At 36.7% G+C, this 15,006-nt stretch overlaps 1 protein-coding gene across 1 annotated transcript in view; it reads right to left on the bottom strand.

Annotated features, from left to right (window-relative positions):
• Positions 1 to 3,454: 3,454 nt before the first annotated feature.
• The window catches only part of DPY19L2 (dpy-19 like 2), a 96,450-nt gene continuing 84,898 nt past the window's right edge, over positions 3,455 to 15,006 (bottom strand). Inside the window, exons 20-22 of the mRNA XM_040260205.1 lie at positions 7,739 to 7,838; positions 6,305 to 6,430; positions 3,455 to 4,590 (exon numbers count right to left, since the gene is read on the bottom strand). Coding sequence (XP_040116139.1) covers positions 4,440 to 4,590; positions 6,305 to 6,430; positions 7,739 to 7,838 — 377 coding nt within the window. The 3' untranslated portion in view covers positions 3,455 to 4,439. The remainder of the gene's footprint in view (positions 4,591 to 6,304; positions 6,431 to 7,738; positions 7,839 to 15,006) is intronic.

Genomic DNA, 15,006 nt, shown 5'->3' with positions numbered 1-15,006 from the left:
AGACAGAATCAGCAACAGTGAGAATCTGTAACACAGCTGGTCTCAGTGCCAGGCTGGGCTTTCATAAAATATATGCAGGCAAATGTAAACAGACAGTGTACAAGAGGAAATGTAACCACTTACAAACATGAACAGGTGGTCCAATCACACAAACCATGCTGCTGCTGCTAAGTCGCTTCAGTCGTGTCTGACTCTGTGCGACCCCACAGACGGCAGCCCACCAGGCTCCTCCATCCCTGGGATTCTCCAGGCAAGAACACTGGAGTGGGTTGCCATTTCCTTCTCCAATGCATGAAAGTGAAAAGTGAAAGGGAAGTTGCTCACTCGTGTCCGACTCTTCGTGACCGCATGAACTGAAGCCCACCAGGCTCCTCTGTCCATGGGATTTTCCTGGCAAGAGTACTGGAGTGGGGTGCCATCGACAAACCATGGGATACATGCAAATTAAAATGATAATGAATACCATTTGGGGTGTCACAAATTAGCAAAAAATTATTAATTGAAAACCCAATGCTAATGAGTCGTTGTGAGATGAGCATTATCACACACTGATTTTTGATGATGCATATAATACTTTTGCAGAGGTAATTTGAGGCAAACTGCATTGACAGTATGCATAGTGTTTTATTGAAAGAAATTTATGGGAATGTACCCTAAAGAAATAATTTGAAAATTAAAAAAAGAATTCATGGCAGAGTTCTATACATATCTTATATATTGTACTATGATATCCACATAGTCGCAAAAGTGGAAACAGCTAAATAATGGTTAAGATACAAATATCTGTGCATATATTTATATACAAAATAGGGCATTATGGAGCCATTAAAAATAGTTTGTATGTAACACTTCCATATTTATTACATGAAGAACAAAAGATAAAACTGTTTACATTAAAACAACAAAAACTTATGCCTAAAGTCTGGAAGAAAACAATGAGATATTAATAATGTCTTGGTGAACATTTCCCCTTTTAAATTTTCTGTTTTTTTCAAAACTAATTTTCCATAATGAGTTTGTATGGCTTATATAATACAAACATATAAAATATAAGCATAGTTTTATTAAAATTAACCTGAAAAGTAAAGTGAAAGTCACTCAGTCATGTCCAACTCTTTTTGATATATAGTCCATGGAATTTCCCAGGCCAGAATACTGGAGTGGGTAGACATTCCCTTCTCCAGGAGATCTTCCCAACCCAGGGATTGAACCCAGGTTTCCTGCATTGCAGGCAGATTCTTTACCAGCTGAGCTACCAGGGAATCCCCCATGAAAAATATTCAATGATTTTTGATGTAGTGTTCTTAGCAGCAAAAGACTAGCATATAACACACGTATTATTCACTGAAGCTGTATATCAGCTTCTGACAACTTGATGGTGGAGGGAATTGCTGAGCTTGTGCACAACTCACTTTTATCATGGTTTCAAGTAAGTGTGCAAAAATATGACCATAGGAAACTAAGGAAAATGCTTCCTTGCACTGAGGAAAAATCTACCCATTACTCAATGAACAGCATTCATGCATATTTTTTTCAGATTTCCAAAGAATAAATAATAAAATGTACACAGACAAGAATCTAATAACCTAATTTATATAAAAAGTAAGCAGTGGTCCAGTATTCTTACTTATAGGCACTAAAGAAAAGTAGGACTATTTGCTTTAGTATATGAACCTATTTACTGGGAAGGAATGGAGACACAGATGTAAAGAACAGACTTGTGGCCACAGTGCGGGGAGGAGAGAGTGGGGTGAATGGAGAAACTAGCAGCGACATATACACACTGCCATGCGTAACATAGATAGCTGGTACTAAGTTCCTGTATAATACAGGAAGCCCAGCCAGGCACTCTGTAATGACCTAGAGGGGTGGGAGTTGGGGATGGGAGGAAGCCTCGGGAAGGAGGCTCAAGAGGGAGGTGATATATATATAATTATGGCTGATTTGCACTGTTGTATGGCAGAAACAATCATAATACTGTAAAGCCATTTCCCTCCAACTAAAGAATAAATTTTTCTTTTAAGTAGGACTATTTGGAATTCTGAAATGAGACAACACACCAGGTAACATGGTATTACAGAACTGGTTATTGGTGGGTAGGGGAGAAAGAGTAAATGGGCTAACAATTGTCGAGGGCCTGTATGTGCTGTAACACATCATCTCACTAATCCTCAAAATGACTTTGCCAAGTAGGTAGTGTGAGTCTCCTTTTTGTGTTAAGAAACTGAAGTTTTCAGAGTCAAGCCACATAGCCACGAATAGTGCCTGACATTCAGTAAGTGTTCAAGAAATATCTTTTCAATGGATGGTAGGTAATATACCTAGTAAATGAAAGTTATCAGGATTCACACTGAAATCCACCTGGTTACAAAGCCACACTATTTCCTCCATAGTACATTGCCTTTTGTGTGAGACTACACAGAATTGTTTTAAAATGGTTAGAAAAACACTATCAATGTAAATACATGGTCAGGAAACCATGATTTCTACTTTCATATCAGAGTGATTTCAATTTCCAAATGTGTTTTAGTAAAGAATGAAGAAAGACAGAAAACACATGCCAGGGTCTTCAAGGGCTTTTTTAATTTAAAACATATATAGCACGCGAAAATAACATAAATCCATATTAATACATTATGTTTATATGAAATATATTTTAGTTAATCCAACTCATCCATTTTTGTTGCTACATTCTAGCAATTTCTTTTAAATGTTGCTTATGAAAATACTATCCAAAATGTGCTATTTTAATTTCATTAATTTTAGGTGTTGTGGCTCTTTTCTTTATCTCACATTTATACCAAATGAAATATCTGAAAATGCTAAAATAATGCTTTCTTAGTGGCTTTGCCTCCTGTATTAAAATATTTTACAACTATAAAAGTTGAAAATAATTTTGATTCCCTATACATAAACCCATGTAAATATACTTGTACTGCATATTTTATTAACTGATAAAGTTCTTTAAAAATTCTACCAACTTCTTTAGAATAGTTCCTATGAAAGCATCATCCAAAATATATTACAATTTCTGTGTTAGGTGTTCTATCTCCTTTACTTCTTTGCCCCATACTTAGATCAAAACAAAGTATCTGAAATATGAATATATATACAATTTTGTACTCTTAGCTGTTCTGTATCTTGTATTAAAATATTTTACAATTATAATAAAAGTTGCAAAATAATTTATTGGTTTTCCTGTATATGTAATTTTCTACCTACTATAAAATATGAACTAATCTATGGAATTAAGCCATTTTGCTATCTCAAACACAGAGAGGGCCAAAAACAAGGGAATTACAAACATTCCAAGATTATTAAAGTAGATGCACATTAAAATATTACAGATATGGCGTATTCAACATCTATCAATCAGAGAGAGTGTTTAACCTTCCACTTGGCAACCATATTTTCTAGATAACTAACACTTTTCAAAGCATTACTGTTGGATAGGTTTTATACTGGAAGAGAGGATCTATAAAACATTACTGTCCTCATCCAAAACCAAAACTAAATAAGGACTTTAAACATATTATTTAAAAAGATGGTGACTGGGGTAAAAATGACTATGACCAGTGAGCCACAGGACTTCAGGATGAAAATGACTTTGCTTCTTCAATTTTATTTGATAAATTTAACTGGGTTTTCTTTTCTGATTATGCTTAAGCCCTAAATTTGGCTGTGTACAATAACAATTTTACGGATAGTACAAGAAAAAAAAAACCCCACTGCATTCTAAAAGACAGATTAATAACCTGCTGAAGTTAAATTGAGAACTGATCAATGGAAAATATCTGGCTGGATAAATAAATTTAAAAAGATTGAAAACATTGCAAAGTAAGCTGTTTTGAAAAATACTTAACTTAAAATGATTTTCTTTTTAAAGTTGTTAAAAGCTACTAAAGATCTTTCCTGAGGGCTACTAAAAGCAAAAACAACCTTAATAGACACATGGTTACAAACAAATTTCCTCACAAAGATAGAGGTTGTGATCAGTAGCAGGATCTTAGGAAGTGTCATTTCAGAAACTGCATTAGTCTCTTCTAAGTGCTTTAAAGAGTTTGAGTTGGTACATCCTAGAACTAGAGGAAATTAGAAGCAATTTGCCTAGTTGGATACAAAAGGACTTATATAGTCTTGATTTATTCAATTTCATTGTTCTCTTACATATATTTTTCTCCTTTAAAACTTTAAGATGAACATTTATTTATGGAATATGAAATGATTTACTCATTTATATGACAAGTTTAATAAGGCTGACATTCAATGGAAAACAATGAAATAATTTATCATTTAGAAATTAGAAAAAGTTTAAATCATTTTTCTTATCTTGTTTTTAAGAGTCCTTATTAAAGCTTGTGATTTTTATTAATGTAAATAAACTAAAGTGATTGTTTTTGTGCACCTCTTTGCACCATAGTGTAAAGGGCAGTCTTTTCTCAATTAACTTTTAACACTCTGTACATACTATTCTGAAACACTGTGGTGAAGTATGGCCTCGCATCCTTGAGCAAGATGTGACATAAGGGAGGGTTAGCTGAGTTAGAAGGGTCTTCCACATCCCAAATTTCAAGCATACTGCAACCGGGCCTGAAAAAATAAGCACACATATATATATTAAAAATGCATTCATATCTAGAAGAACTATAATTATAAAATAGCTCAGATTTTTAGAAACATTTAATAAATTAAAGATCTTAGTACATTTCAAAAAACATGTTTAAAATTTAGAGATATTAATAATAAAATGAAATTATGCTATATTCTTATATTCTAGTTAACCAAATAACCAATATATTATTGAATAAAATAATAAGAGCTCAATGTAATTCAGAAACATATATTTAAAAATCCACCTTCAAAGTGAAATATAAATGAATATATGTTCTAAACGGTACTGCTATCCAAATATAATACCCATTTACAGTAAAATGAGACAAATTAAAGGAAAGTTAATAGTTAATCTAATTCCTGATGAATTACCTACTTCATATTCTTGAACTTAAATTTTGAATTAAATTAGCATGATAACATATAAAGTCCAAAGCAGGAAAGAGAAGCTCTTCCGCCACTGTTACTCCCCTCAACTCTTCCCTTTCTGAGTGGATGGAATGAGATATTTCCCACTAGAGAATAACCCTGCACGGGAATCATTACAGGGAAGAAGTCAGACAAAATCAGTCTATATTGAGGTATAATTTACGTACAATAAAGTTCACCCAGTTTATGCATAAATTTTCATAAGCATAGGTAAATGTGTATAAGTGTGTGAACATCATCGTAATCATAACATGGAAAATTTCCATCACCTCAACGAGTTCCCCTGGACCCTTTTATACTCAATCCTCTCCCTGAAACATCAGCCAAGTACTGATCTTCCTTCCACAGTATAGTGTTGCCTTTTTAGAATATGCTAGAAAATACATATTTAGCATATGCTACACACACGGTTACTCAAGTGGTAACATTTTTATCCTTTCTACTTCAACCTTTCTTTCATGTATTTGTACTTAAAATGCATCTTCCTGTAAGGAAGGACATAGATGGGTTTTGCTTTTGTATTCAGTCTCAACCTCTGACATTTGATTGGAGTGTTTAGTCCCCACGCACATTTGCAAGTACTGATACACTTCTTCCTATACACTATTTATTCGATTTTAAAATTAGATACAAAAATTAGCTACTAAAATCTCAAAAATTAGCTCTTCAAAAGTCTCATATAGCCAATTCCTAATTATTCATAGGAGAAATGAACATTCTTAATGTCAAGATTAATACAACTAAGGATTTTTTAAATCAAGGAGACTAAACAAAGGCCTGAAGATATTCATTACACATCTCAGAATGTGATGTATTTTTAGGTATTCAAAATTTAGAAATTTAAAACTGTTAACTAGAAACATTTTCTTATTATGTCCTCTGAGTTATGTGAAACTTTTCTTATATGTCTTATAAAGCCAATGTAACAGTAGCAGAATGCTAGTATCTCACTTTGCTGTGAATTCAAATCTGTATTTTAGATATCTAATAAAAGTTTAAAAAACTTGAAAATTATGGAAAAAAGCTACATTCAGATGTTAAAATGAAAGAATTAGGATAGCAAAATACACTATCATTTCTGAAATTACATTATGCTTAAATAGTATAATTCCATGCAAGAATTTTAAATAAAATACCAAGATAACAATTTAATGGAATTAATTTAAAATAAAAATTTTTAAAGAATCAGGACAGCTGTAATGAAGTAAAACATTCATTGCTTTAAAATATACCATATATCATAGAGCATAGGGCTCATACTCACTTAGTTCTCACAACACACCATGCCTCTTCTAAAATGTAGTAATTTACATGTAACTCCACCAACTTATCTCTCACTTCTTTTGCAGATTTTCGACTATATGCGGAGTAAACTATTTTTGTCCGAGCTCTTTAAATCAAACAAGTTAAAAAAAAAGTTTCTAAATAAGTGATAATAGAGTTGACTAAAGAAATTTTGTTACCAAATTAAAACCCCAATGCTTACTGGATGGAGCACTGATTATACATGACCCCAAACAGCATGAATTATTTGGGGATAGAAATTTCCACATTTTACTTACATTTTAAATGTTCTAAAACTTACAGAAATTTGAATTTTGCAGGTACTGATTATCAGTGTATAAGCCAGTTTAGAATCTAGAGATAGGTAGCAATATAATAGTTCAGAATATAAAATTACCTTTGCATAATTTATAAAATCAACTAATCTGGAAGAAACTCAGATAGAGGTTAAATATAGTAAAAATACAGATTTCAGTAGATAATTTCATTTAGAGAAGGTTTGAAAGACATATGAGTTGAAGTTGAATGTAGTAAATAGAATAATTAGACAGTGAGCACCTATAGTAGTAGTCAGGTAGAGAAAGTACCCTAACAGAAGCTTGAGAAACAGGAATGCTTACTAAAATATGGTAGACAGATGATTTAGTTCTAAATGGGAGTTTTTATAAAATCCTAAGTAAATGATCAATTATACATTAGACTTTTCTTAAGCGTTCAAGCATACAGAATGCCCAATCTTCAAAGCCAAACATAAAACTTTAATTTAAAATATTACTTTAACAATAAACCAAAGTCACATTAAAAGGAAAAGATTATCCAGTTACTAGGATGATTAAAATGATTTTTAAAAGTCACTTAAGGAAAACAAAACTTTCAGATTTCAGTGGAAACTAGGGTTCCCATAATCAACTAATAAAAGAGCAACCCAAATTTTCGTAAAAGCATTTAACATAGTGGACTTCATAAACTCTTTTTATCTGTGCAAAAAAGGCTAATCATTGGCCACCAGTAAGATCAAGAGTAGTTTCTTAAATCAGGCAGAGGGGCTGTGGAATCTAGAACAGGGGTTGGCAAATGATGGCCATGAGCCAAGTCTATTCCCTTCTTGTTACTACTACTTAGGAGTGTCACTGGAATATACACACCCATAGAAACACACAGAGGCTAGTCATAAATGTGATCTATTTTTTACTTTGAGCAAAATTCAGTTTTGCTTTTTTCAGTTTTCAGCAATTTATTAAGGTTGCTTTAACAGGTACATGTTGTAATTTCTGAATTGTTACTACTTTTTAACTTCTAGAATGAACATGAGGATGAAAGAATGTGTATGTGTGTATATAAAAATTTTCCCTATTCCTATAAGTCAGTAGAAGTCATTGGTATGTCTGGTTGTAGTATTCTATCAGTTGCCCACCTCAAGTCAGCATCCTCATAATGTGGGTGATTCACAATGGGGTGAAGAGTGGAAAGCTTGACACTTGCCATTGTAGGCATGGCGCCAGCAAAAACAGCATCTGGAAAACAAGATTATATTTCTTAACAACATGTTTTAAAGAAAACCAAAAGTTACTCATCTGTAATATTTGAACCCAGTTAAGAAAGATGTTCTGTGCTTAGTTGCTCAGTTATGTCCAACTCTTTTCGACCCCATGGACTGTAGCCTACCAGGCTCCTCTGTCCATGGGATTTTTAAGACTACCAGAGTAGGTTGTTATTTCCTCCTCCAGGGGATCTTCCCAACCCAGGAATCGAACTCAGGTCTCCTATATCAGAGGCAGATTCTTCACCATCTAAACCACCAGGGGAGCTCAGGAATACTGGGATGGGTAGCCTACCCCTTCTCCAGAGGATCTTCCCAACCCAGGCTCTCCTGCCTTGCAGGCGGATTCTTTACCAGAAGAGCTACCAGGGAAGCCCAAGAAAGATGAAGTACTGCTGCTGCTAAGTCGCTTCAGTCATGTCTGACTCTGTGCGACCCCACAGACGGCAGCCCACCAGGCTCCCTCGTCCCTGGGATTCTCCAGGCAAGAACACTAGAGTGGGTTGCCATTTCCTTCTCCAATGCATGAAAGTGAAAAGTGAAAGTGAAGTCGCTCAGTCGTGTCTGACTCTTCGTGACTCCATAGACTGCAGCCCACCAGGCTCCTCCATCCATGGGATTCTCCAGGCAAGAGTACTGGAGTGGGATGCCATTGCCTTCTCCAAAGATGAAGTACAGTTAAAATAATAATCATTGACAGCATTCTTTTTTTTTCAGTTAATATTTACTGATAGTCTACATAATAATAATAGCCAACTTTTGTTAAATGTTATCTTGGTGGCATACACTTGGTGATTATACAATTTAACTTGCACAGCTTTGGGGGTGGGTTCTATGTTATACCTGTTTTGTAGATTAGGAAGCTAAGAGACAGCAAAGCAATTAGCCCAAGACAGCATAGTGAGGAACTATCAGGGCCCACCCTCTTAGCCACTTCACTAGAGCACACTGCCCTGTTCAAGTGCTATACTAACAGACAGCACTACAAAGACGGGACTGGAAAGAATTGCAAAATTTCATATCTTGTTCCAATAGTCTAAAGTTCTAGGAACTAAAAGACTTATAAAGGGCAAGTCTCATGGTACATGTTTTAAAGTGAGTTTCGTGGGTTATGAACTGTAATCCTGAGAACCTGCCAGATGAAGGCATTGTTTTCTTCCCTCAGATCACTTTTAAATATTCATAACTAAGCCTTGACTTTATAAACATATACATTTCATCAAACCATTTCATTACGTATTAGTAGTACTTTCTGGAGTAATACCATGTATAAATTCATTGCTTTTTGGTTATAACTAGTGATACACCAAAATCTACTGTGTGGCTTCAGTTTTAGTTGTATTTCTTGAGAGACAAAAAGACCAAATGGAAAGAAATAAATATGATTTATTATAATCATATAATAAATGATTATATAATTATGACGATCATTATCACTTTTAATCAGCAAAGTAAAACCACCAATAAGAATTAGGCATATTACTCAGATCTACTGAAACAATGGAATATTTATTTCCAAATATAATGAACCATTCTAAATGTAACTTTGAATGAATTTGTTGTTGCTCTTCAGTCGCTCAGTCATGTCCAACTCTTTGCAACCTCATAGACTGCAGCACCCCAGCTTCCCTGTCCTTCACCATCTCCCAGAGCTTGCTCAAACTCATGTCCATTGAGTCGGTGATGCCAGCCAACCATCTCATCCTCTGTCATCCCCTTCTCCTCCTGCCTTCAATCTTTCCCAGCATCAGGGTCTTTTCCAATGAGTCAGTTCTTCACATAAGGTGGCCAAAGTATTGAAGCTTCAGCTTCAGCTTCAGCATCAGTCCTTCCAATGAATATTCAGCATTGATTTCCTTTAGGACTGACTGGTTTGATCTCCTGGCCAACTCTCAAGAGTCTTCTCCAATATCACAGTTCAAAAGTATCAGTTCTTCAGCACTCAACTTTCTTTATGGTCCAGCTCTCACATCCATATATGACTAACTGGAAAAACCATAGCTTTGACTAGATAGACCTTTGTCTGCAAAGTAATGGCTCTGCTTTTTAATATGTTGTCTAGGTCTGTCATAGCTTTTCTTCCAAGGAGAAAGCTTCTTTTAATTTCATGGCTGCAGTCACCATCTGCAGTGATTTTGGAGCCCAAGAAAATAAAGTCTGTCATTGTTTCCATTGTTTCCCATCTATTTGCCATGATTGGATACCATGATCTTCATTTTTTCAACACTGAGTTTTAAGCCAACTTTTTCACTCTCCTCTATCACCTTCATCAAGAGGCTTGTTAGTTCCTCTTTGCTTTCTGCCACAAAGGTGGTGTCATCTGCATATCTGATGTTATTGATATTTCTTCCAGCAATCTTGATTCCAGCTTGTACTTCATCCGGCCTGGCATTTTGCATGATGTGCTCTACATATAAGTTAAATAAGCAAGGTGACAATATACAGCTTTGATGTACTCCTTTCCCAATTTAGAACTAGTCCATTGTTCCATGTCCAGTTCTAAGTGTTGCTTCTTGACCTGCATACAGGTTTCTCAGGAGGCAGGTTAGGTGGTTTAGTATTCTCATCTCTTGAAGAATTTTCCATATTTTGTTGTGGTCCACACAGTCAAAGGCTTTATTTAGCGTGGTCATTGAAGCAGAAGTAGATGCCTTTCTAAACTTCATCTGCTTTTTCTATGATCCAATGGATGTTGGCAATTTGATCTCTGGTTCCTCTGTCTTTTCTAAATCCAGCTTGAACATCTGGAAGTTCTTGGTTAGTGAAGCCTAGTCTGGAGAATTTTGAGCATTACTTTGCTAGCAGGTGAGATGAGTGCAATTGTGCAGTACTTTGAGCATTTTTGGCAGTGCCTTTCTTTGGGACTGGAATGAAAACTGACCTTTTCCAGTGTGTGGCCACTGCTGAGTTTTCCAAATTTGCTGGAATATTGAGTGCAATACTTCCACAGCATCATCTTTTAGGATTTGAAATGGCTCAGCTGGAACTCCATCACCTCCACTAGCTTTGTTTATAGTCATGCTTCCTAAGACCTACTTGACTTCACATTCCAGGATGTCTGGCTCTAGGCAAGTGATCACACCATCGTGATTATCTGGGTCATTAAGATCTTTTTGTACAGTTCTGTGTATTCTTGCCACCTCCTCTCAATATCTTCTGCTTCTGTTAGGTACATACCATTTCTGTCCTTTATTGAGCCTATCTTTGCATGAAACGTTCCCTTGGTATCTCTAATTTTCTTGAAGAGATCTCTAGTCTTTCCCATTCTATTGTTTTCCTTTGTTTCTTTGCATTGTTGACTTAGGAAGGCTTTCTTATCTCTCCTTGCTATTCTTTGGAACTCTGCATTCAGATGAGTGTATCTTTCCTTTTTTCCTTTGCCTTTCATTTCTCTTTTTTCCTCAGCTATTTGTAAGGCCTCCTCAGACAACCATTTTGTCTTTTTGCATTTCTTTTTCTTGGACATGGTTTTCATCACCACCTCCTGTACAATGTTATGAAACTCTGTCCACAGTGCTTCAGGCACTCTATCAGAACTAACCCCTTGAATCCATTTGTCACATCCACTGTATAATTGTAGGGATTTGATTTAGGTCATATCTGAATGGCCTTTTCATACTGTGGACTTTATTGACTATGCCAAAGCCTTTGACTGTGTGGATCACAATAAACTGTGGAAAATTCTTCAAGAGATGGGAATACCAGACCACCTGACCTGCCTCTTGAGAAACCTATATGCAGATCAGGAAGCAACAGTTAGACCTGGACATGGAACAACAGACTGGTTCCAAATAGGAAAAGGAGTACATCAAGGCTGTATATTGTCACCCTGCTTATTTAACTTATATGCAGAGTACGTCATGAGAAACGCTGGACTGGAAGAAGCACAAGCTGGAATCAAGATTGCCGGGAGAAATATCAATAACCTCAGATGTGCAGATGACACCACCCTTATGGCAGAAAGTGAAGAGGAACTAAAGAAGCCTCTTGATGAAAGTGAAAGAGGAGAGTGAAAAAGTTGGCTTAAAGCTCAACATTCAAAAAACAAAGATCATGGCATCTGGTCCCATCACTTCATGGCAAATAGATGGGGAAACAGTATCACACTTTATTTTGGGGGGCTCCAAAATCACTGCAGATGGTGACTGCAGCCATGAAATTAAAAGACGCTTATTCCTTGGAAGGAAAGTTATGACCAACCTAGAAGCATATTAAAAGCAGAGACATTACTTTGCCAACAAAGGTCCATCTAGTCAAGGCTATGGTTTTTCCAGTGGTCATGTATGGATGCGAGAGTTGGACTGTGAATAAAGCTGAGTGCCGAAGAATTGATGCTTTTGAACTGTGCTGTTGGAGAAGACTCTTTAGAGTCCTTTGGACTGCTAGGAGATCCAAGCAGTCCATTCTGAAGGAGATCAACCCTGGGATTTCTTTGGAAGGAATGATGCTAAAGCTGAAACTCCAGTACTTTGGCCACCTCATGCGAAGAGTTGACTCATTGGAAAAGACTCTGATGATGGGAGGGATTGGAGGCAGGAGGAGAAGGGGACGACAGAGGATGAGATGGCTGGATGGCATCACCGACTTGATGGATGTGAGTTTGAGTGAACTCCGGGAGATGGTGATGGACAGGGAGGCCTGGCGTGCTACGATTCATGGGGTCGCAAAGAGTTGGACACAACTGAGTGACTAAACTGAACTGAACTGAATGGACTAGTGGTTTTCCCTACTTTCTTCAATTTAAGTCTGAATTTGGCAATAAGAAGTTCATGATCTGAGCCACCGTCAGCTGCTGGTTTTGTTTTTCTGACTGTATATAGCTTTTCCATCTTCGGCTGCAAAGACTATCATCAATATGACTTCAGTACTGGCCATCAGGTGATGTTCACGTGTAGAGTTGTCTCTTTTGTGTTGGAAGACGGTGTATGCATTCTCTTGGCAAAACTCTATTAGCCTTTGCCCTGCTTTATTTTGTACTCCAAGGCCAAATTTGCCTGTTATTCCAGGTTATCTTTTGACTTCCTACTTTTGCATTCCATTCTCCTGTGATGAAAAGGATATCTTTTTTGGTGTTAGTTCTAGAAGGTCTTGTAGGTCTTCACAGATCATTCAACTTCAGCTTCTTTGGCATTAGTGGTTGGTGCATAGACTTAGATTACTGTGATACTGAATGGTTTGCTTTGGAAACAAATAGAGATCATTCTGTTGTTTTCGAGATTACACCCAAGTACTGCATGTTGGACTCTTTTGTTGACTACGTGGGCTATTACATTTCTTCTGAGGGATTTATATCTCTTCGTATGCCTTAAATTAAAAAATATACAAATAAACTGAAGTAAACATATCTTTATTACTATAAGATTCAATAATTAATGATGAAAAGCTCTTAGACAAGAATGGTAGTTCTCAGTCAGGAGTAATTTTGTTCCTGGCAACTTCTGGAGACATTTTTGGTTACCACACTGTTAAGGGAGAGGTGCTACTGACATCTGATTGGTAGAAGAAAGGAATGCTGCTAATGCTGCTAAATATTATTCTGCCAGTGTAAAGGGTAGCCCCGAATTTCAAAGTTGAGAAACTCTTGGCTAGAGGGACCCAAGCTCAGGACCAGGGTCATCCAGAAGAAACTAGGGAAGCCTGTCCAGAAAAAACTGGAACCATGGAGAAGAAACTCTCTATGAAACAGAGGGAAAGGGAGAAATACTCCTTAGCTGCTTCTTTCCTCTTGGGAATACAGCATCAAATATGAGCATGACAGGGAAACCACAGGATCTTTTCTATTATATATTTAAATCTCCAATTAGCCTACTGCATGTATTAGAAAAAAGATCCCTTCAGATCTGACAGAACCTCACTAATATATGACTTGTGAGTGGACCACAGGCTGGATTAGAGTTCCCACTTGTCCTCTCAACTGAGCACCTTTGTGCTGTGTACAAACTATGCAAAGCTACATGGTAGACCTGAATGTAAGCTCTAGTCTCAGCTTAATTACTGAATCTCAAGCTTCTTTTAATAAAACATGTGGTAACCATGAAAGAACTCATAATACAGAGATGAGAAAAATTGGTAGGATCAAAGAAGAGGCAAAAATGAGGTAAGAGTTTGTGGGAAATCTCTTAGAAGGATAAGTTGCTAAACATAGGCTTTCTTTGCCAAGAACCCAAGAAAAACACTGGAACAAAGACACAAGCAAACATGAAAAGAATAGATACCTTTTAAAGCTTTGGAAAAACAGGTATAAGTGGTGAGGGGTGAGAGAGAGTAAAGGCAGTAACTACCTTGTACCTTATAGGGAAAAAATTAAGTATTAATTCAAAAATTCTGATTAAACGAGCCTGGAAACTCTAAGACTTAGAGTCTAAGTGATGAAGCATTGTCATTGTCATCTTTTGAAAGCCACAGACCAAATATTTGAGTTGAAGTTTATAAGTTTACCTTCAGTTCAGTTCAGTTCAGTCGCTCAGTCATGTCCAACTCTTTGCAACCCCATGAATCGCAGCACGCCAGGTCTCCCTGTCCATCACCATCTCCCGGAGTTCACTTAAACTCACGTCCGTTGAGTCGGTGATGTATTCCAGCCATCTCATCCTCTGTCGTCCCCTTCTCCTCCTGCCTCCAATCCCTCCCAGCATCAGAGTCTTTTCCAATGAGTCAACTCTTCCCATGAGGTGGCCAAAGTACTGGAGTTTCAGCTTTAGCATCATTCCTTCCAAAGAAATCCCAGGGTTGATCTCCTTCAGAATGGACTGCTTGGATCTCCTAGCAGTCCAAAGGACTCTCAAGAGTCTTCTCCAACACCACAGTTCAAAGCATCAATTCTTTGGCATTCAGCTTTCTTCACAGTCCAGCTCTCACATGCATGACTACTGGAAAAACCATAACCTTGACTAGACGGACCTTTGTTGGCAAAGTAATGTCTCTGCTTGTAATTTGCTTCTAGGTTGGTCATAACTTTCCTTCCAAGGAGTAAGCATCTTTTAATTTCATGGCTGCAATCACCATCTGCAGTGATTTTGAAGCCCCCAATAATAAAGTTTCCACTGTTTCCCCATTTATTTCCCATGGAGTGATGGGACCAGATGCCATAATCTTCATTTTCTGAATGTTGAGCTTTAAGCCAACTTTTTCACTCTCCTCTT

Source organism: Oryx dammah, unplaced genomic scaffold, assembly GCF_014754425.2.
Source record: "Oryx dammah isolate SB20612 unplaced genomic scaffold, SCBI_Odam_1.1 HiC_scaffold_18, whole genome shotgun sequence".
Classification (NCBI taxonomy): domain Eukaryota; kingdom Metazoa; phylum Chordata; class Mammalia; order Artiodactyla; family Bovidae; genus Oryx; species Oryx dammah.
This window is presented reverse-complemented; position numbering and strand designations above follow the sequence as displayed.